This window comes from Chroicocephalus ridibundus, chromosome 12, assembly GCF_963924245.1.
Source record: "Chroicocephalus ridibundus chromosome 12, bChrRid1.1, whole genome shotgun sequence".
Lineage (NCBI taxonomy): Eukaryota > Metazoa > Chordata > Aves > Charadriiformes > Laridae > Chroicocephalus > Chroicocephalus ridibundus.
This window is the reverse complement of record NC_086295.1, coordinates 11,352,155-11,374,178: the sequence shown is the minus strand read 5'-3', so window position 1 is coordinate 11,374,178 and position 22,024 is coordinate 11,352,155. Positions and strand designations below refer to the sequence as shown.

The 22,024-nt window shown below is 57.6% G+C and overlaps 1 protein-coding gene across 4 annotated transcripts; it reads left to right on the top strand.

Moving 5' to 3' along the window:
* Positions 1-1,825: 1,825 nt before the first annotated feature.
* KCNS1 (potassium voltage-gated channel modifier subfamily S member 1) lies at positions 1,826-17,212 on the top strand. 4 transcript variants are annotated; one of them, XM_063350213.1, is made up of 4 exons: positions 3,218-4,494; positions 6,260-6,668; positions 8,022-9,014; positions 14,561-17,212. In XM_063350213.1, exons 3-4 carry the CDS (start codon positions 8,049-8,051, stop codon positions 15,014-15,016), a joined length of 1,422 nt encoding a protein of 473 aa, XP_063206283.1. In that variant the 5' UTR covers positions 3,218-4,494; positions 6,260-6,668; positions 8,022-8,048; the 3' UTR covers positions 15,017-17,212. The 4 variants fall into 4 exon arrangements, with proteins under 4 accessions (XP_063206285.1, XP_063206284.1, XP_063206283.1 ...); XM_063350215.1 differs by lacking the exons at positions 3,218-4,494; positions 6,260-6,668 and adding an exon at positions 1,826-2,691; XM_063350214.1 differs by lacking the exons at positions 3,218-4,494; positions 6,260-6,668 and adding an exon at positions 2,982-3,207.
* The last annotated feature ends 4,812 nt before the right edge of the window (positions 17,213-22,024 follow it).

The window sequence follows — 22,024 nt, the reverse complement described above, 5'->3', positions numbered from 1 at the left end:
GTGTTCGTGTCCCCAGCATTAATCAGCCCCCGCTGGCAGCTGGCTCCATGGATCCCCCTGCGCTCTCAGGTGCTCACCCCGCTCCGTCACCCCTCCTGCGTGGCAGGTACCCAGCAGCTCCAGCCTTTCACAACGCGTGTCCAAAGGGCTGAAAAGTGCTTGAACATTTTTCTTTTAATTAAAGGAGCTCTGCAGACAGGCTATGTTCATATATATTTTCCCCTATTTTTTAATTTATTGCTACATCAGCTATTAAAAAAAAAAAAAAAGAAGACAGAAAGAAGAAAGGAACGGAGCTGCCACAAGCTGAGCGCCTTTCGGGATGACTCACTGCAGTACTGAAATGGCTGCTGGCTTCAGACTCACCCTGCCTCTGCGATTTGCTTCCAGACTGCAGAAGAGACCACGGCAAGAGGTTGCGTCCCCCGTCCCTGCATGGAGGATTTGCCGTGTGGTTATCGACATAATCCCCCCCGGGCTCCGGCAGGAGGAGACCTGCCTTCCCCAGGAGAGGAAGATGGGGGGAGACATGAAAGGAAGAGATGGCGAGGCGTTTCCAGCTGACCTGATTTTCTGCCTGTTCCCATCTCCACATCACGGCCAGTTAGTTCAGGAGTGGCAGCGGAGGCACAGGGCTGGCCCATGCCATGGGGACCTGCGGCATCCCAGCATGGCTGCAAACCCGGCTGCGCCGAGGAAGGGCCCTTGCACCTCAATTTGCTGGGAAAGAGCCTTAAAATGGGAGTCTCCCTCCCTTGCCATGGCTTGCCAGCATCAGTGCGAAGTCAGGCCAACAAGCTCTGGTCGGCTAATGGAGGAGTCTGGCCATTCACATCTGAGTTTGTGCAGCGAAGGGAAAATTCACCTTGGGTACCACTGATGCTGCAGCCAAGTCCCCTCTGAAGGATGCTGTGATGCCAGCACAAGCCTACGCGGGGCCTCTGCAGCCCAAAAGGTGAATTTTTCTCTTCTGCAGCCGCTTCCAGGCAGGGCTTTGAGCTGCCGTAGGAGACATGGAGGTGTCTCCCCTCTGTGTCTCCCCAGCCCCTCCCCAGGGTGACCCCTCCAGCCTGGTGGCGTTATGGACAGACCCCCCACAGCTCCCTGCCTTGCTTCCCACTCACGCTTCAGCTCCTCCACACAGCCCAGGGAACCCTCAGCAAACCTCCTGGTGCTGGGAGAGCTGGTTTTTGGGGGACAGGGCTCAGGTCTGCCCTGTGGCGATGTGTAAATGATGCCCCGGTGCAGAGACAAAGTGCCAGACAGGGCGGGCACCCTCGCAGCAGGAGGTATGGCTCCTGCCCTGAAAAATGGCTGGCCGAGCCATATTTTCAGAAGGGAACAGAAAATTCAGCCTGGTCCCCTGGTCACAGGATGTCAGTGACGGGCAGAGAAAACCCCACATGGGAGCCAGTCCTCCTCCCACCCCACGGGCTGCACCCCGCCGGGGCTCAGCACCCGCCGTGAGCTGGGCTGGAGGTGTCTGCTGGAAGCGCCCAGAGCAGACAAACCTGGGCATGTTTATCTTGCAGCTTCCAGGGATGCTCAGCCATCCCTAATTGCCATAAAAATAAATGCTTTTTGCTTCATATCGCTGAACAGAGGAATTTCCCTCAGGTTTTTTCTTTTTTTTTTTTCCTCGGTTTGGGTTTTTTTCTTGTTGGTTTTTTTTTTTTTTTTTGTCTGAGGCCTCCCTCAAAGTCGTCCCTTCCCCCTCCCTCCGCTGCCTCCTTTCCCATGTAAACAAGCACACGGCACACACAGTCTGACACATCACACACATGGAAACACGCTGATGGCCCCGCAGCGGCGAGCGCTGCCTGGCGCAGGGATGGGGCTGGCAGCACGGGCGGCAGCGGGAGGCGGGCGTGCGGGCAGGGGGAAGGATGCTCGCCACCGAAAAGAGCTCTCAGCCAGCCACATGCAAGCCCAGAGAAGGGTGAGCAGCCGCAGGCTCCAGCCCCTCGGGCTGAAATCATCAAGCCGATGCGATCCGATGCGGAGGGTGGTGTGAAGTCTCGCCCCGTGCGAGCCGCCTGTCTGACACAGCGGCTCAGTGCCAGCTACCGGAGCAATGAGCCATCGCTGTGTGGACATGCAGCCCCTGCCGTCACCCCAGGAAGGTCTTCCATCCTCTCTTTCTCATCTTTCTGCTCTGGCGGCTGACTTCTGGGGGAGTTGGTGTGCTTGCAGCGGTGCCCGGGCCGTGCAGGGATGGCCTCGGGTGGCGGTGGCTGCTCACTGACCTGAACCGCAGCATGTGCCATGTCTGGGACTCTCTGCCTTCGCCCACCTCCCAATGAGCATCTAAAGAGACAACGGGGAGCTCAGCGAGCCGGGGGGCTCTTCCCTGGGGGGGCTGCTGCTGTGGTCTACGCACCCCCAGTCCCAAGGAGGAAGATGGAGCTGGATCGCATGGAGGGTGACTATGACGGCAGAAGGATATCAGCCGGCTGGCACAGGGCAGCTCCACTGCTGGGGCCCTGCTCAGCCTGAACACCTGCAACACAGGACAGCACGCTGCACCCCACACAGCTCCAGAGGGCTCAGCCCCCCAAGGGCAGCGCTCGCCACTTGGGTGGCTTTGCAAAGAGCGGGGATAGGCAAGGGCCAGACGAGGCCCGTACCCCCACCGCGGCTCCCACCAGCCGTCCCGCAGGCTGTCCCGGCTGCTAAGGGCGCTTCCAGCAGGTAAGGAAATGTGATCAGGGCAGTGTACCCACGCCCGGCCCAGGATTCCCATCCCCACTGCCAGAAACCACCTGCCTCGCACCGGAGCTGCGTCAACCCGCCAGCTGGTTTTGCCAAAATCGGGTCCCCTGTGTTGCCATCCCGGTGGGCTTCCCCAGGGGAACGGGTGGGCTCCCCACGGGCATCCCCGGGCATCCCCAGGCACCCCCAGCCCTCTCCCCTGCACGGAGCTCGGGGGCCGCCCCCGGGGCCTCCCCAGAGCACCGGGAGGGACCGCGCTGCTCCAGCCCCACTGCAGCCGCCGGGGGACCGGGGACCGGCCTCTCCTCCCCGCTCCCACCCCGCGGGTCCGGGCGGGCGGGCCGGAGGGCGGCACCTCGGGAGGGGCGGCGGGCGGGACCCCCCCGGGACCCCCTCCTCCTCCGGCCCCGCCGAGCTTCTGCCGCCGCCGGCCCCGCAGGGCTCCGCGGCTCCGCGCCGGGCGCGCACGCTGCGGCGGGGGCGGCGCCGAGGCAGGTGAGCGGCGGTGCGGGGCCGGGCTCCGGTACCCGGGGTGCGGCAGGCACCGGCATCGCGGGGACCCGGGGCACGGGCATCCCGGGGAGAGGCGGGGACCCGGGGCACGGGCATCCCGGGGCGCGGCGAGGACCGTGAGATCGGCAACCCAGGGAACTGCAGGGAGCGGGGCGCAGGCATTCCCGGGTACCGGCATCCCCGGGCACCGCGGGGATGAGCACCCTGGGGCGCGGTAGGCAGCGGGGGCACCGGCATCCCGGGGTGAGAGGGCAACCGGAGCAGCGGTATGCGGGGCTGAGCAGGGACGGGGGCAGCGGCACACCGGCATGAGCTGGGAAGCGAGGCACCGACATCCCGGGATGAGCAGGAAGCCGCCGTGCCAGCACCCGCATCCCGGGATGCTGCTGGGATCCCGGGCACAGGGATATTCCTTCCCATGCCTCTGCAGGCGGGTGTAGGGGAGTCTCCTCTCCCCGAAGCCTTCCCCCCACGGTGGGGTGCATCTCCCCCTCCCCAGGGAGCCGGGCAGGGCGCGGGGGTCCCCTGCGGAGAGAAGCACCCACTGCCTGGGACCTGGGAGCGGCGGCTGGCACAGGGCAGGGCACCATCTGCAGCAGGCGCTGGGCTGCCCGCTCGCAGTAGAAGCCGGAGCTGTTGGTGATCACCCCCTTCTGCACCCCGAAGAGAGCAGGGAGTCCCCCCGTCATCTGCATCCCCAGCCCTGGGCGTTTCAGTGGCCTCTCAGTGTACAGCAGCAGGTTATCCTCTGCCTGCGGGGAGCAGCCAGCACTGGGAATCCCCCTTCCATCCTCCCCGCTGCCCGCCTGGCAAACCTCCCCCACCGCCAAAGGAAAGGCTTGGTCCTGAGCATCTTCAGGCCGATGGGTACAGGGACATTCAGCGATGGGGACGGGACTCCGCACGAGCACTTTTTGTTGACCAGAAAGCAGGCATCTCCCCCCCTAGTCCTGCCCCAGCGTATGGCTGATGAGGACAGCATCCTGCAGGAGCTGGGAGATCACCCAGCCCCACTGCCCCCCCAGATACCCAGCAGGGGACCCCTAGCCCTACCCCAGCCCCATGGGCATCCCGCTCAGGACTTCCTCCAACACTTCGCAGCCACCAGCCCCGCACAACTGGGATGTGCAGGGTCGCAAGCCGGGGGTGACAGGGCATTTAGGACTGGGCTACAGGCAAAGGATGAAGGGTTTCCTCCTTCTCTACGCATTTCTAATGGCTCCTTTGAGACAAGGCACACGACTCCCCACTGGGAAGCCTCGCTGAGCTGTAAGTACAGGGCTTTTTATTTGGACTGTTAATCTAAATCCATTGTACCTGGCTGGAAAAGCCCCTGTGTGCAATAATCCCTGCACTTGCTGCATCCTCTCTTGAATGTCTATTAGCATCTTCCTTCCCACTCCCTTGGGTCCCCTCTGCCAGTTAGAATAAATATACATAACTTCCATTTGAAAGGCTTTAAGAAAAAAAAATACGTTGTCAAGGGAAACTCTTCTAGCATTTCTTACAGATATGCTTGATCTGTTTTTATATTTTTTGCTGTCATAAATGCATGTATCAGAGGTTTTTTTCTCCACAAGATACATATTCATTTGAATGCCCAACACCCAGCTCACACTGGTCTTGTGTAATTCTGATGGTTGTCTCCTTAAAATAGCTTACAATATATTGCAAAATTTATCAGAAAGAAACTGGCTTTATCTGTTCTATTTTGCCAGTCATTTATGGAAATTTTTCTTTAACTAAAGGAAAATTTTGCAAATTCACATAATTCCAGACAGACACATTTGTATTCTCTGTCTATTGTGTTTTGAAATAAAAAACCACCCGATCTTCCCGACATAAGCTTCTGTTTCCCAGCAGATACCCCTGCAAATGTGAGATGGGCGCACGCTTTGATGATCCAAAGGGGGAGATCACGCCAGGTCTTAGTTCAACCCTCAGTTTTGTTCCAAAACGGAGCTTAGCTCGTCATGAAATGAGTCGGGAAAAGAGTTATAAAACTATTAATTGCTGCTTTAGATACCTAGTTGAAAGCTCTATGTGGGCAGAAATAATTTGCTCTATTCAGAAGCCGACATCAGAAAGGAGCATCTCAGACAGTTCGCGACCCTTCTCCTCGCTCTGCTTCCTGTGCGGGAGGGAGGGATGGAGGGAGGGATGGATGGAGGGATTTCCTGGGGGTACAAAGGCTTGCGGGGTCCTGACACCCACTTTTTTCTCTTGAGCTGGGAGAGAGGTGGGAGCTGGCTCCCTCCCGGCTCTCGGGGTTTGGCCCGTCTCACCCACAGCCGTGCGCGGGGGACGGTCCTGCTGAGCTGGACCACGCTTCAGACTTGTCCCACCATCCCAGCGCAGCCCCCGTAGCTACCAGGGTACCCCAGCCCAGCCCCCAAACCACCTTGCCTTTGATTTCGGTGACGTTTGGCCTGTCCCCCTGAGCGGCTGGTGTACAGGGAGGGTGCAGAGAGAGGGTGAGGACGGGTGTGGGATGAGCTGGATCCCACAGACCCACCCCCACAGCCCTGTGTGTGTGTGTGTGTGTGTGTGTTGGTAGCCTGAATGCATGAGCATCCTTCTGGAAGGAACCTGGATTAGTCATCCCCACCCCACAGATGGGCTGTGTGATATCTTCCCTGGAAAAGCTAATCTGTCACAGAAATTCCAATTTATCCCTGAAAAGGAGTCTTTACACCCCGTTTTCTCCCTTGCTTTTGTCTTAAGCATTCAAAAAGTTGAGCCTTCTTTTTATTTCCTCCCCTTTGAAAGGGCAAGGCAGTGAGTCCATTAAGCTCCGAGGCTTATCACAAACCAAACCGGTTGCCTCCTCCAGACATGGTGTAATGGGAAGTGCTGGCTTTGTGGCGCAAAGCCTGTGTCTTTAAGGAGCCCTGGCTGGGAGACGCAGTGGGGTTAGCAGATGCCTCTGCCTGGCACAAATCTGGCATTTGCTGCCCCCACAGCCCGGCTCAGCTTAAAAACATACCTCTGGGGTTTATTTCTAACCATTACTCTGGTACCTGTTCCTCTCCAGTGCTGCTCTGACCTCCAGATCTAGATGTGAAAATGTCCCCCAGGTCCCTCCCGGTCTGACAAACCTTTTACGCTGCATTTCTCAGACACTGGAAAACACGCAGAGCCCGTTCCCTGCTTTGGTGATCCCAGTAAACCCCATGAGATGTCCGGTGAGCAACGCAGGGCTGGAGTGCAATGGGGTCTGCAGGGGAACCGGGATTCCCCTGGGTGGGGGAGACCCACTTCATGTCACTGATGTGGTCACGGCCCCTGGTGGCTGCTGTCGGTCCGGACCGTCCTGTGAGGGGTCTGGTGGCATCTCGGCATCACCACGGGGATTTCCTTCTCTCCCACTGCCTGTCTGTGGTCTCTGTCCCTGCATCACCTAAAAGTTTGAAAACTTCACTGGATGACACCAGGCAGAGAAGGTGAGGGGTTTCTTCAACAAGCTGCTGGCTGATTAAAACCGGGGAGGGGAGCCTTTGGGATGGGAGACAGGCCAGTCTGGAGGTCACAAATGCCTCAGTGACCGCTGCAGCAAAAGCATCAGCGGCTGCAGAAGTCGCGTCGGTACCAGCAGCCACCCTGAAGGGCAAGAGGAGCTCAGCAGCAAGGCATGCCTAACAGAGGGATTTTTCCAAAGTAGCCAATGTGCAGGGGAAAATGTAATTCCTCAGCCAAGAGCGCAAAGGTGGTGTCCCTCCTGAGGACACCTGACGCCCCCACGGCAGGAGCGAGGGGACGGTGCGGGTACGGTGCTGCTCTGCGCGTCCCCAGGCGCTTTGGTGAATAAGGTAGGTGGAGAACAGCTGATTTCAAGGCGATGCAGGAAGATCACAGACCTTTTTATTTGCCTTTTTATTCTAAGCTTCTGGTCAAGACGGGTAAATGCGTTTGGAGGTGTGGGAATGCTTCTCTTTGTTAGATGCTTTAACTGCTGCTCGTTAGAAAATGGAATTTCTGCCGCACGGAAAAGCCCGGCTCCCTGAAACTTTTAAAATCCTGAAACACAATAGAAACCAAAACTTTGGTTTTTATTTTCCTACCAATGTACAGATTTTTTAATTCACCGTCATCAATGATTCTGAATCATGTTTTTGTTGTGTTTGAACATTATAAAAATAATTTAATATTTTACATGGCAGAACACACAAGAGGAAACAAAGCAGGCAGATGAATTGTTTTGACACTTCTTCTGCAGAAACTCTCCCTAAAGCTGACACCTTCTGTGAAAACACTTTGATTTTGGCAAAACTGCCTTTGATGATGGGAAGATTGCACCATCTGAGGGCTTTTTGACCAGGTCTAATTAGCAACATAGGTAGCTGGGCTACAAAGCTCTTGGGCGGAATTGCTGGGGTGGTGATTTGATGAGAGCTGTTTTTTCCACCCAGGAGCCTCTTTGGGGGGATAAGTCCCTCCTCAGTGACTAATTACCTGTCTGAACAAGGAAAGCCCCGTGGATGAGGTGCTGGAGGTGCAGCAAACTGCCTGCCTTAGGCCATTAGCAAAGGGGGAAACTTTAAGAGGTTAAAAAAAAAGCAAGGAAAAGTGTGACCTGGAAAAATCATTGACTTTTTTCTTTCCCCCCCCCCCACTTCCATACAACCAGAGAACAACTGTCCAAAGCTGTTTCCCTCCCTTCTCCCTAGTTCTCACTTTTCAAAATGCAGACGTCCCCCCTCACATCCCTGGGGTGCTCCTGGCCCTCTGCCCCCCGGGAGCACCCGGGCCGGGGGGAGCCCTGTGTCCCCTCCAGCCCCGCTATGTCTCGCCCGCAGGTGGAACCAGCTCCCGCTCTGCTGATCATGGTCAACAAGACCTTAAATTACTGGGGTCCTGGTTTTGAGGAGGACGTTATCAACATCAATGTGGGGGGTCTGAGAAGGCGGCTCAGCTCCAGTGCCCTCTCCAAATTCCCCGACACCCGCCTGGGACGCCTGCTCTCCTGCGACTCGGAGGAGTCCATCCTGCAGCTCTGCGATGACTACGACGTGAGTGCCAGGGAGTTCTACTTTGACCGAAACCCCGGCTTCTTCCTCTACGTGCTCCACTTCTACCAGACGGGGAAGCTGCACGTCATGGAGGAGCTCTGCGTCTTCTCCTTCTGCCAGGAGATCGAGTACTGGGGCATCAACGAGTTCTTCCTGGACTCCTGCTGCAGCTACCGCTACCATGAGCGCAAGCTGGAGAGCCGGCATCACAACTGGGATGAGGAGAGTGAGGTCAGCAGTGTGGACACGTCCCCTGATGAGATCTCTGATATCAACCATGACCTGCTGCGCTACAGCACGCTGCGCTGTGGCAATGTGCGCAAACGCCTCTGGCTCACCATGGAGAACCCCGGCTACTCCATCCCCAGCAAGCTCTTCAGCTTCGTGTCCATCAGCGTGGTGCTGGTTTCCATAGCCACCATGTGCATCCACAGCATGCCTGAGTACCAGGAGGTGGACGAGAACGGCAACATGCTCGATGAACCCGTCCTGCACAATCTGGAGTATTTCTGCATCTCCTGGTTCACCTTCGAAGTGTCTTCCCGCCTCCTGCTTTCCCCAAATCCCAGAAAGTTCTTCAAGCACCCGTTGAACATAATTGACATTGTCTCAGTGTTGCCCTTCTACTTCACCCTCTTGGTGGATGTGACCATGGGCAGTGACTCGGAGCTGGGCAACCTGGGCAAGGTGGTGCAGGTGTTTCGACTCATGAGGATATTCCGGGTGCTGAAGCTGGCTCGGCACTCCACCGGACTGAGGTCTCTGGGGGCCACCTTGAAGGTAAACTGGCTCTCTATCTCCTTATCTGCTCCTGGGCTATGGGTGAGAAGGAGACCTCTGGTACAAACAGGGAATGTGGACATTCCCGTTCCCAGTGAGTTACCAGCTCTGGCTGGTGTCTGATGAGCTTGCTTGGGGTGGTGGGCTGGGTTGTTGGTTTGTGTGTCTGCTAAAGCAACCAAGCATGGAGAGCACGGCATGAATCCTCTTTGTACACATGCCCCCAGCAAACAGCAAGTCACTCCAGGGACACAGACTTTGCTTCATGCAGAGCGGGTGTTTCCAGGGACTCAGCCATCCCTTCCCCACCATGGTGTGCAAGCCCCATCGCACGGTGTTGGAACAGGCTCAGCCATGCATGGGTGGGTGGTGATGTCCCACCAGAAGCAGGTCAGGGCCTAGCTGGGCTGCAAGCGCCCTGCTGAGCAGGGACCCGGCCAGCCAGCATCTGCTGGGTATGCCAGCACCAGGGTATGTGGCTTGGAGCTTCTCCTGTCCCCAGTCGGGGAGAAGGGGGAGCCTCCTAAGGGCATGCTGCCAGGTGGCCGGAGGCCAGCGTCCAACCCTTGGTGTCTGCCCATCTAGGGAGATTTGGAGATCCAGGTCCAGCTGAGCCGACACCGGGATGCTCCAGGGGATGATGAAGTTGGGACTGGCACATGGTTAGCCATGGGTAGCGCAGAGCGGCGATAGAAAAGCAAAGGGCAGCAGGGCCAGGGACGACCAGCCCAAGGCAGGGTCTGTGCCCCCAGCAGAACCTGGGCTACCAGCAGCTGCTCCTCAGCGTGCTGAAAAGGCTCGGGGAAAGCACGGTATTCAGGACTGGGGCAAGCCGGCCCCAGGACAACACGGTCCTCAGGAGGAAGAGCTGGATGAGGAGATGCTGAGACAGTGAAGGACCAGGGTCCAGGCATGCCGAGAGGTGACACCCCTGCAGGTTTGGTGAGAGGAGGTCCTCACCCTCCATGGCATGCCCCAAGGCTGTGTCTCTCCAGACCCCCTCTGCAGCACCCCCAGCCGCCTTAAACAGGCAAGAGCAGCTGTGACAGGAGTAAGCACAAAGCTATCACGGAATCCTCACCAGAGCCTGGTGCTGCAGCCCAGACCCCCGTTGCTGCAGCGCGGTTGTGCAGCACGGACCAGCCGTGGTGCCCGGCGCAGTTCCCTGCTCTCCCCCTCCATCCTCCATCCCTCTCCTGCCGGGGGCTGCGTGCCCAGATCTGGGGAGGGTGAAACTCTGCCCTCACCTCCTGCGCTCACATGGAAGATCCAGCTTGATGCAGAGGCCAGTTAAACTCAGCCTTTAGTTGTCTCTGATTCTTGGCGACTACATCAAGACAAATACGAAAGCCGGTCCTCGAGCCTGCCAAGACACAGAGTGACACGCGCTCCCAGTGCCCCACTACACGTGGTGCTCGTGCTGGGCGTGGGGCGATGGTCACCAGGGCACACACCTCCTCTGCTGGTGGGACTGCCTCTGGTCCCCACATTCAAACCAGAAGACTGGTTTTTAAGCACTGCTCATACAAATATCCCTGTGCTTTTTCTTCCTTCAAACAAAAGGTGTGCCAAACAAATGGCCAAGGAAAGCAATCTTCATAACAGAGCTTGAAATTCAACCAAAGGGATGCTCTCCTCCCACTCGGCGCCTGGCAGGGGCCAGAGCTGCAGCTCCTGGTGCTGCTCCCTCTGAAGAGCCACCGCAGGGATGAAGCGGGCACAGCTGCGGCTGGGGACACTCCCTTTCTCGCCGCTGCAGCAGCGGCGGGGCCAGCATGGGATGTCCTGGTGTCGGCAGGACTCGACTGCCGGGGTTGGACCCATGGGTAAGCTGTGGAGAAAAGCAACCCCCAGTTGCGGCTGGGGATGAGGATGGGCGACAGGAAAGGTCTGGCAACTTCTGCTGTGAAGCAGGACCAGCCCTGCATCGATCCTGCAAAGCCCAGAGAGCACCAGAAAAAATGAGGTGTGTGTGGGGGGGAAATTCCTGGCATCCTCAAAGCCTGCTGGAAACAGGGTCCGGGGGGGATCGTTTGAAATGAAGATGACTGAAGTCCTACCTTCACCGTACTTCTGAACACTCACCTTGAGAGAACAATTAGCAAGTGACGGACCTTGTGGAATTTAAATGAAATTGCACACGTGGGAACGGCTCCCTGAACCCTTTCTGTGCTCCATTTAAGCGTGAACAACACGTTGCAGCAGAGCAGGGACTGATGGGCTCATCTGCATGTTATTAAGCAGCAGACGAGATCCGGGGAGCCGGCAGCATCCCGGCTCCGGCCTCTGCCGAGCCGCTGATTCACCGAGTGACGTGCTGGAAAGTGCCGCTTCCCGGGAACTCCGGAGCCAGCTGTAAATGGGGATGAGCGAAGACACAAATCTGACGCAGCAGCCTGGCGTTGTGATTTACTGGGCACATAAATTACAACGTCTTGTTAATCATAATTTACTTCCTATTGCAGGAGCATAAAGCAGCAGCAGAGGAGTAAAGGCTGTTAACAGCCAGGAAGCGGGAGCGATGGCTCTGGCAAAGCGAGTAATTGTTCCCCTGCCACGAAAGTGCTAGCAGAGGGATTTCTGCCATTTGTGCATCATAAACCCCGAACCGTCTTGAGATTGCCTGGGGCCTGATCCAGGGTCTATTTAATTTGAGGAGAGGCTTCCCACACGTCCCTGCCCTTCCTCCCCGCCGTGCGCGACATCCATTACTGTTATTGCAGCTTCCCGGGTGCGGGCTTGGTGGCCTCTATCCCACTGGCAGTCAATAGGTGTCAGGCACCGAGTAATTTAGGCGTCTGCAGGGATCTACAGGAGTTGCCGTCTGTGCCCTTAGGGGCCTAAATACACAAATAGGTTGGAAGGGATGGAGCTGCACGTCTCCAGACAGCAGATGCATCACCCTGCTACCGCAGCCACCTCCGCGGGCCGTCTCCGTGCTCCGTCCCCACGCTGCTGTCTCCGTCCAGCCTCAAACCAGGCTCTTCCATTTCATTTGTCTTCTGCCGTACTGGAGAAAAGGTGTGCATTCAGCTGGGGAAGGAGCCCGCCCTTGGCTGTTGCAAGGGCAGGCAAACCTCCTCCCAGGGCAGGAGCCCAAAGAGACAGCTGCCGGGAGGGCTGCTTCGCTGGAGCCTTTTATTACCCAGCATCGCCTCCCCAGGCTGCTTGCTAAGCCTGCATCCCCCCCAAACCATGGCTAAAACTGCATCCCCACCTGAACCCCGCTGAGCCTGCACCCCAACTGAACCCCAGCTAAGCCTGCATCCCACCCAAACCACGGCTAAAACTGCATCCCCACTCAAACCACGGCTAAAACTGCATCCCCACTCAAACCACAGCTAAAATCGCATCCCACCTAAACCACAGCTAAAACCGCATCCCCACCCGGACCCCAGCTGTGGCTGCCTGTCCCTGGATCAATGAGCCAACCATCACACGTTTTTAGGATAAATGGCTGCAAATAGGTGGCAGCCAGTGCCTGAGGACCAGCTGGGAGATTCCTGGAGCCGCTCTGTGCCGCACGCCCTGACCCTGCTTGTAAATTAAAGCAGTAGGAGCTATCGAGCTGCCTGACTTCCCCCTCGCCTTCGCCCTCCGACACATCCCAGGGCCATAACTGATACTCTTTAAAAATGTATAAGGTTATTCGGCTCTGCTGCTCCCCGGCTGGGATGCACAGAGGAGCTGTTAAGCTCCAGCCAGGAGCAAGCCTTTCATGGCCAAGTGATACATCCCTGAAACTCGGTGGCTCTGAGCTGTTTGTCCTTCTCAAGGAGCTCCCTCGGAGCTGCTACAGGGCATTTGCAGCCACAGGCGATGGTGGCGGCAGCGGAGGGTGTTATTTCCCCTTGGTATTACTGGCATTAGCTGAGCAGCTTTTGCCAGCACTCTGAGCAAAGTCTTCTCGCTCCCTGCCGTGAATCCACTTCCTTTATGTCTCATCTTGACCGTGGAAGCTCTTTTCCCACTTCTTCTGCTGTTTGCTTTGCTCAAATGTTGTTTTGTTTAGTCATCATGTGGTCTCCAATAAAGCATTCTCTGGCTGTTAGGGGACTGGAACCCCCCCGCCATGGTGATGATGAGAGCTCTGCTTTCCTCTCCCCAAAAGATGAAGAGCAAGCCGGCACATCAGTGGGCAATAACATCCCAGATATTCCCTTCTGACAATCAAAAAGCGAGTGGCCTGCGAGGACGGTGGTGGCTTTGGCACTGGCGGGTTGTTGGCCTGGCCCTGCCAGTAAACGGGGGCTCTGCGGTCCCCCCCCCGATCTGAGAGGCCGTAAGAGCTGGGGTCCCCGTCCCTGCTGTGTGCAGGGCTCTCGGCTCACCCCTCGCCAGCCCCAGGGCAGGAGCTGGGTGCTGGATTTGGCCCAGCGCCGGCCCAGAGTGATTTGCCTGGTCCCAGCTTGTCCTCCAGCAGTCCCCTTCCCACTATCACTTGCTGCCTTGTCCCCTTGTGCCCACTGCCTTTCCCTCCTCCCCCCCCCGGGCTTTTGGCACAGGTTTATACTTTTCTCAAAAATTAAGAATATCCAAAGAAAGATCGCAACGTAAATATTTTAGTGTGAAACCAGAGGAACCATGGCTTCTTCAAGGAGCATTGGACACTTCTGCCATCAGTCTGTCCCCCCAGGTCCTGCACGCCCTCCTGGGAGCTTGAGTGTCCCATGGTCCCGTTCCCACTGGGGCTCCCAGACCCCTCGGTGTGGGGCTTGGCGAGCCAGGGGGTGCAGCACCCCATGAGAGTGGGAGCTGAGACCAGCCCGCGCTGACGTTGGATGGATCCCCGCACCGACCTGATGACCAGGGCTGCTTGGTTCATGTCAGCTCTCAGGTTCGCTTTGAATCTCCCATGCAAAACCTGCAGGGAAATATAATTATCTCAGGAACGGTAATTTCTGCAAGAAAATTCCTCCCCCCTCCATGTGGGTAACAAAGGGTTAAATGGCTGGTGAGCCTGTAGATGGTGTTGGGGTCCAGGAAGGACGAGGTCCCTGGGGCTCTGGCTGTGGGGAGCCCGGGGCCGAAGGGCTGGAGCTGCGCCTGCAGCAGAGGCACGTCCCCCCTGCGAGCGCATCGCCCGCGCCTCGGGAAAATACAAATCACTCCACTTAGAGGCTGCCGATGAGGCGGTTTCTGGGGACCTGCCAAGATAAAAGGAAAATGTGTCTAAATATTGTTAGCCGGGATCAGGTTGGCGCGAGTGCTGGAGGCAGGGGGGCAGCCCCTGCCGGGGAGCAGAGCTCCCCTTCCCCTCCCAGCGCTGCCTGCCCCTCGCGGGCTGCTTGGAGGGGCGGCTGGGGGTGCCGGGGCTGATTTTCCGGCTGCTCCAGGTGTGGGTCACCCATGCAACCCCCAACCCGTCTCAGCCCGGCCCCTCAGCGGGACGTCCCACAGCAGAGAGGGATAGAGGCACCGAGACCCCCGATGGAGGCGTGCAGGGAGTCTTTGTGCAGGGTGGTATTTGCGCTGTGGGATCCCGGTGTCCTGGCTGTGATGGGTGCGGTGGCACCCACTGACCACCGCTCTGCTTTGCCTTCCAGCACAGCTACCGGGAGGTGGGGATCCTGCTGCTCTACCTGGCTGTGGGGGTCTCCGTCTTCTCCGGCGTGGCCTACACCGCTGAGAAGGAGGAAGACGTTGGCTTCGACACCATCCCGGCGTGCTGGTGGTGGGGCACGGTCAGCATGACCACCGTGGGCTACGGCGACGTGGTTCCCGTCACGGTGGCAGGCAAGCTGGCCGCCTCGGGCTGCATCCTGGGGGGCATCCTGGTCGTGGCGCTGCCCATCACCATCATCTTCAACAAGTTCTCCCACTTCTACCGCAAGCAGAAGGCGCTGGAGGCGGCCGTGAGGAACAGCGGGAAGAAAGACCCCGAGGACGTGGAGAGCATTTCCAGCCGCGACCGAGACTCGGAGGCTCTGAGCGAGACCTCCCTGGGCAGAGGCAGCCCCGACCGCCGCGGTCTGACCCCCGGCGCCCACCCCACACCTTGACACCCACCATGCAGCGGCACCGGGGCGCACGGGGGACCCCTCGCTCACCGCAAGCACGGCACGGCTGTGGCACCGGGACACGGCGGAGGAGCCGGGCTCTCCCCGTCTCGCACTGCACCTGGCGCCCCCCCTGCCCTGCCAAGGACAGGAGGGGTTGGAGAGGATGCCCAGGGGGTGCCAGGTGCTTCCAGCCCCCTGGACGCAGCGGCCGGGTCCACCTGGACGTGTCTCAGCCTTCACCCGGCGATGGCCCTGCTCCCCCGTGGCTGCACACGGAGGCTGCAGCACTGGACGTACCCCTGCCAGAAAAGGGGTGAGAAGAAAAAGAAATAGAGGTGACCCCCGATCAGGCACTGCCCCGGCTGCGTGAAGGGGGATTTCCCAGTGGCACCCAGGGTCTAGGGTGAGGTTAAATAGCCTGAGAGTGACGCAGCCCCCAACCAGGCTGGCTGCCTTTGCAGGTCCTGTGCCAGGTCGGCATCAACTCCAGCCCCAACCTCGTCCTACCCCCAGCTGGAAACAGCCTCGAGAGGCTCAGCTGCCCCACTTGTCTTGGGGGAGAGGGGGCTGGAAACTAGTCTGCATGGGAGGAGGTGTCGTGTCCAGCTCAGGGTGAGTCCCACTGTCCCCAGTCCCTGCAGTGGGACCAGCTGGACCTCACCTTCCTTCCGCTGCAGGTGGGATTTAACCCCTGTCCTGTGCTGCTGCTGCTGGGACGCCCAGGGATCAGGGGCTGGGACTGTGCCGGGTGTGTGGCACAGCTGGCAGCGCTGGGGGACACCTGCAGGGAATTGCGGGGCAAAAAGGACCCTGTCCTCCGAGGCAGGAACAGCCAGAGGGGATGAGCCTGGGGGCACCAGGGGGCCACCCCTGATGGGGGTCTCCTCCCCAAGCCCTTCGCTCCACGGGGCTCCCAAGCCATGGGGTGTTTGTTTGGGAGGAGCGTCTGGTCTCTGCGGCCGCTGGCACCCAGCCCCACGGCAGAGAGGAGGCAGAGTCCCTGCGAAGGGCTGCCAGGGAGCGGGCATGGGGGGGATGCTCCTGGGTGCAGAGAAACTGCCTCTGCCATTGCTGTGTGTTCGTGATTTCCACTGCGGGAAGAGCTGCCGGAGAGCCCAGGGGCTGCAGCAGCCCATGATGGGACGGAGGAGGTGACCAAAGCCAGCCAGGTTGCGTACTTGCCCCGGTCCCTCTCACCACAACCCCCAGCCCGGCTTCGCTCTGCCGCCTCGTCCCTCCCCACCCTGGGGCCAGGCAGGGGCAGGAGGGGGGTCACACCACCCCGGGCGTCACCGAAGTCCCTGCAGGAAGCCGAGCTCCCCGGGTGCCAAAGCACTCGCCTTCCCTCCGTCGCAGGGGGAGCACCCCCCACGTCCGCGGGAGAGCCGAGGCAGAGGGGACCTCGCGCTGCTCCTCGTCACCGCAGCCTCTGAGCACCCCGCAGCCGGGCAGGGAGGTCCGGCACTCCCACCCGGACACACGACCCGGCTGGGCACGTTCGGGGCTGCTCCCAGCACAGCGTTAATTCCCTCTGGAGTTTTTCCCTTGGATCCCCAGTTCTCTGTTTGGAAACCCGTGCAGCTCCTTGGCGTGCAGAGGAATACACCCAGCACTGCCCGTTCCCAGCAGGAGAAAAGTGCGCCCTGCAGTCACCCCATCGGCTCAAAAATAGGCTGATGGCTGCAGGATGGCGGTGTTTGCCACCGGTTGTCCCGGCTGGCTTTCGGCACAGCCGCAGCTGCCGGCTCTGGCTCTGCCTGTAGCGACCTGCTGGTCACGGGGAAGGAAAGACAAACCAACGCCGGTGCGGGTCCAGCCTTTCTGAACCCCCGTGGGACGCGGGGAGGGGTCCCCAGGGAACGGCGGTGTGGGGTGGGAGGGTGTTCAAGCCCCCGGCAGCATTGAGTCTTCCAGTATCGACGGTTTGTGTCCGCTCTGTGCTCCTTCTTACCGCGAGCAGGGACCGGCCAGCTCCATCGCCTGCCCCGGCCAGCTCCCGCTGCACTGTTACTTGAATAAAGGAAGGAGTTTCCCCTTCTCTCCATAAATATTCCAGTAGCAAAGTATATTAAAATGTGAAGACTGAATTACATGTATTAATTAAAAAGCATTATGCAAATAATTAAAAGAGCATGTAAATGAATTTTCTATCTATGCATGGGATGCATACTGTATATTTTATTAAAGACCTCAGTGACCCGCTTTGGAGGCTGGTTTTGTGTTTCGCGGCGGCTCGGGGCGCCTGTGCTCGTACAGCTCATCAGCCGCGCTGGGGACGGGGCGGTGGGTCGGTGCCAGGCTGCTCCCGGAGCCACTGCAGGGTCCCCAGAGCCAGATCCAGCAGCGTCTCGGAGACAGTCCCCACCTCATCCCTGCCCCTATGGCGGGTGACAGCTATTCCTCGTGCCTGGACCACTGGCGACATCCCGGCTGGAGTATTTTGGATAACCCATCTCCCAGGAGGCCCAAAGGAATGGGCATCCCCTGGGGTGGGAGGGAATGGTTGGGAGCTGGTGGGGTCCAGCACGAGCCGCATGGAAGGAGGGAAGCACAGAGCAGCTTTGAGAAGGAAAGACTCATAATTAACATTAAAAATGCAGGATGATTCCCAGAGCAAGAGCTTGCCCCATCCAAGCACGGTGCGTTCCTCCGTCCCATTCGTTCTGCACCCATGGAATCTGGGAAGCAGGCAGGGAGGAGGAGGAATTGGCAGAAAGGCACACACTGGGATCGGCAGCACCATGGGACACGAGAGCTGAGCTGCCGGCGTGAGCAGACCCAGCACTGGGAGCTGAGGAGCAGCCGAGCCACCGCCAGCCACTATTTCCCCAAATAGCCACTCTGGTTTTAAGGAATTAATCTTAACCCCAGGCTTGTGGGCCATGTTTTGGCCTGAAGGTAGAAAAGGCTCCATTTCAATAGAAAATATAGTTTAGGTAGCAAGAGTTAATTGCCTAACTTGGTTAAGCAGCGTTTTAGGCACGCCTTGGCCAGCAGAAGGCTGGAGGGCGTGTGTGTGTGTGTTCCCTGCCCGTGTCCCAGCTGTTCCGCTGGCTGTCAGCAAGGGCAGGGGAGCAGTGATCGGGATGAGGAGCGGATACAGCACACGCAGCTCCGGAGACCCAGGAGGAGCCGGTCCATCACACCGATGGTTCATCCCTGCTCCATCCCTGCTGCTTTCCTTGGGTCCAAGGATTAACGCCGGGAGGGCTGAAGCCCACCCAGACAAATTCATGCCGTTTTGCCCAGGCCAGCAGCTGCTCAAAGCTGTGATTATATCCCATCTCCTGCCATGGAGAACGTCCCCTCGGCTCCAGTGGCCCTAATCGCATCCAGCCTCCGCTGCTTTCCTTGCTGCCAAGGCAAAGCTCAGCCCGGCTTCCAGCCAGCAAACTGCCCGTGGCAGGGACCGCGGTCATCAGCAGATGAGAGCCATCACCAATTAAGCTGCGTTATCACAGATCGGCCCTGCCCAACGCTGCTTTTAGACTTCGAAGAGCTGGGTAGCCCCCCGGGAGGTTGAGAAGAGCCCAGGGGAGAGCAGCACGCAGCACCAGGCTGCCCAAGGAAACACCTTTGCACCTGCAGAGGGTTTCAGGCCCCCCAGGCAGGCGCTGCGCACACGGGGAGCAGCATCCCCAGCATGGAGTTTCTCCCAGGGAGGAGGTATCCCCCCAGCACGCCCCGCTGGGACAAGGGGGGAGAGGCTGCTCTTGGGGAGCTGGCTGTCCTGCTTTTCAGGGGGTGTACTTTGTGCTCCGATGCTGCCTGGGCTTTGTCCTCCTTTATCCTGAAGGCAGCATAAAAAGCTGAGCTTGTTGCCGATGCTGCAGGCGGCCTCTCTGGTGCTCTGAAATGAGGGGGGGGGTGTCTCTGGTGTGCAGGGGTCTGGCCAGGCAGGGGGAGACTCACCGCCGCTCTCCCCGCGTCAAGTGCATTCCTCTGCTAGATGCGATAGCAGGGGAGGATTAAAAATAGCTTAATCTTCATTCCTTTGAGAGTTTTTCCATTAAAAAAAATAAAATCTGCATGCCGCTAATCTTTCCAAGGCCAAAGCTCCCCCCAGTTTGGGGGTTAAAAGCGAGGCAGGACCCCCCCCCCCCCCCGCCTCCCGCCTCCCTGCGACCGGCGGCTGCCCGGGGAGCGGGGCTGGTGTGCCAGAGCTCCAGGGATGGGGAAAGCCAGGGAAGATGTTTTCTTTTTTTAGCCTCCTGCTCTCTGTCGAAGGCGTCGGGGTTTGCATGGCTGTGAGTAACCGCACCAGGAAAATCCTCCCACTGCTGCGCAGGCAGAGCCAGCGGAGCCGGAGCTCTGCAGAGCCGGGAAGAGCCGGGTGCGGGAAGGTGCCCAGCAGCAGAGGAGTGGGTGATCGCAGCCCACCTTCGCCTCAGCGAGACGCTTCTGTGCGGCGACGGGTTGCCAGGACTGGTCCGACTTACTATTTCTAAGGCAAGGAGGAAATTTGTGTTCTTTCGCCAATCCCTAAGCATTTTTCCTGAGGGTGCCTGCGTTTTCATTTGGTACAGTGGCTAAATCAATTAAACGCTTTATCAGGTTATTTCTACAAAAACTGCTCTGCGCACTCACGAGATGATTGATGAAAGAGTGACTCTCTTGCCCCCAGGGAATGGTGATTAAGGAGTGACCTTATTAAGCCATTCCCCGCAGCGGAGAATTAGACAACTCCGCTCCAAAGAGACACAGTAAACGTCATTACTTCTCTTTAAAACTTCTTTGCCAACTTCCAGATCCAGAGCGTGGTCTGTGGGCTCGGCTGGTTATGGGAAAACCCAGGAGATTTTACAGGGGTCTGTAGGAAGGAAAGACGACTGGCCAGCAGCGTTTCTGGGATCCGCCCTGCGATCCCAGCTCAGGGAGTGAAAATCGGAGCTGACTGTTTAAGCATGTACCTGTTAAATCAGCATTACTTGTAACTCCTGTATTTGCTGAACTGTGTATGGAGACCAGTAAAGACAAACAGCGCAATTCTTTTTTTTTTCTTTTTTTTTAACAAGATTAAAACACTTTCTCCTGGTAGCAAGAAATCCCCAAGGTCTGTATATCCTCATGGGTTCACTTCAGCCTTTATCTGAACCGCAGCTATTAACTTAGTTGTAAGAAACGTGTAAACTCAAGGCTTTCATTCTAATCATTTGAGAGAGCGAAAGGAATAGCCTTGAAGGGGTGGAATTAAGGTAACCGAATACGCCTAGACGGGCCACACGACTCCAGGTGCGCAGGGAAGCACCAGCGATACGTGTTCACAGCCAGACCTCGAACCCGAGCGGCAGAGGGTGGAGAACCTGCCCCGCGTCTTTTCTTTCAAGATCATCCCCTCTACAGTCAACGAGCGACGGTCCGGAGCGCGTCAGCCTCTCAGGGCTGAGGAAAGGCCACCCTGCAGGTCGGCCACCCTTTGGTGGAGCACAAACTGGTCCACAAGAGGCCGTTCTGTGGCCACCCTGGATGGGACTCAGGGACTCAGGGCTCCCTCCACTGTTAACGATTTTAATAGCGACAACCCAGAGGGGAGCAGAACAGACTGTGCTTCGTAGATGGAATTGAATTGTTTTAAAAGTTTTTAAACAAGTTGGCTGTCTTCCCGGCCTCTTAAATTAAAGGGCAATTAAGTCACTTTCTGTCTGGAAAGAGCTAATGGGTGTTTTCCTGGTTTGACTCTTTAGATTTTTGCCAGAGTGATGAACGCGATGAAAGACTGTCAACTCTCAAGTCAGGGCTGTCAGCCAACACTCAAAGCATTTATCTAAGCACATGCTCAGACTCTTTGGCCTGTGGACAGGAGGAAATGGGACAAAACGAGGGTGTAGGAAAGAGCAGCTGGGCATAAAGGACACCGGCAACACCTGTACCTGATTCTGATAATCATTGACCAGCAGAAGAACTGCCGGTGCTACAGCTTCATGGGAACTTGACTTTTCCCCATGGTGGGGAAAAACCTGGCTGAACACCAGCCCCGGTTCATGGCTACCTGTCAGGTGTGGGTTTTGTTCAGCGATACGCGATTAATTGTGCAGCAGGTGCCCTGCTCCCAGCATGAAGCTCCCCCAGGAGCAGCTGCTGCAGCACTGGGAGTACAACCCTCCCTTCGCGCTGGGGCTCCACCATATCCCGGTAACGTTACTGAGAATATGCAAGAGCTCCAGGCTTTCCCAGTCACTAGAAGTGCCCGTGGTCTCCCTCCCTTTGATTTCCACGCTCCTTCCTAACATTTAAAAGCTCAGATCTATTTCGTTTCTTCCGGGATTGCTAACCAAAGCTGACTCCTGAATGAATTCTGTCTCTGCTTCGGTTAGTCATCCCTCCAGGACAGATTTAGTAACTGCTCAGGGAAACCACGTAGAAGCCAACAGTTCACTGTTGGAAGGCAGCACCCACTCACTGTCAACTTCATCTTTTCCCGAGCTAGAAAGCTGAAAGTGCAGCAAGTCAGCCAGAATTAGGAGAGCAAGCCTCTAGCCTCACCTGGTGTGTAGGAAGGTGGATAAATTGGTGCGTACCTAGTCCCAAACCTGACTGCAGGCTCCGGAAAGTGCAGTGTGAAATAAGAGCAGAAATAGCAAGTATCTACAGCAGAGTGCACCCTCCCCATCTCCCGGAGCATCCCTTGGGGGCAAAGAACCTGGGATTGCAGCTGCAGGAGGGGCTGCCAACACTCCTCGCTGCAGGGAAGCAGCCTGAACATCCATCGCCCATCCTTCGGAACCGCCCCGGGGCCGGCAGCGCACGGAGCTGCCCCCAAACTGAAGCAAATCTCTCCTCAAGGTGCAGAATTAGTAACGTTTCAAGGCTAAAGAATTGCCTGATCAAAAAAAAATTAAAAAAAAATAAAATAAATGTGTATCTGACATGTTTACTGCTCGTGGTTATTAAAGCTTGTATACTCAAGAAGTTTACATAGTCCTGGCTGACTGGAGGCATGGCACGTTCCAACTTGTCCTGATAAACCAGAGTATTTTAATGCATAAATATGACTCACGACACCAATGC

What these genes read in the sequence shown, in the direction of transcription:
- KCNS1 (XM_063350215.1), top strand. Translation starts at nt 8,049, where the DNA reads ATGGTCAACAAGACCTTAAATTACTGGGGTCCTGGTTTTGAGGAGGAC. An exon ending in CTCTGGGGGCCACCTTGAAG is followed by an intron (nt 9,015 to 14,560) that starts GTAAACTGGCTC and finishes TTTGCCTTCCAG; the next exon opens with CACAGCTACCGGGAGGTGGG.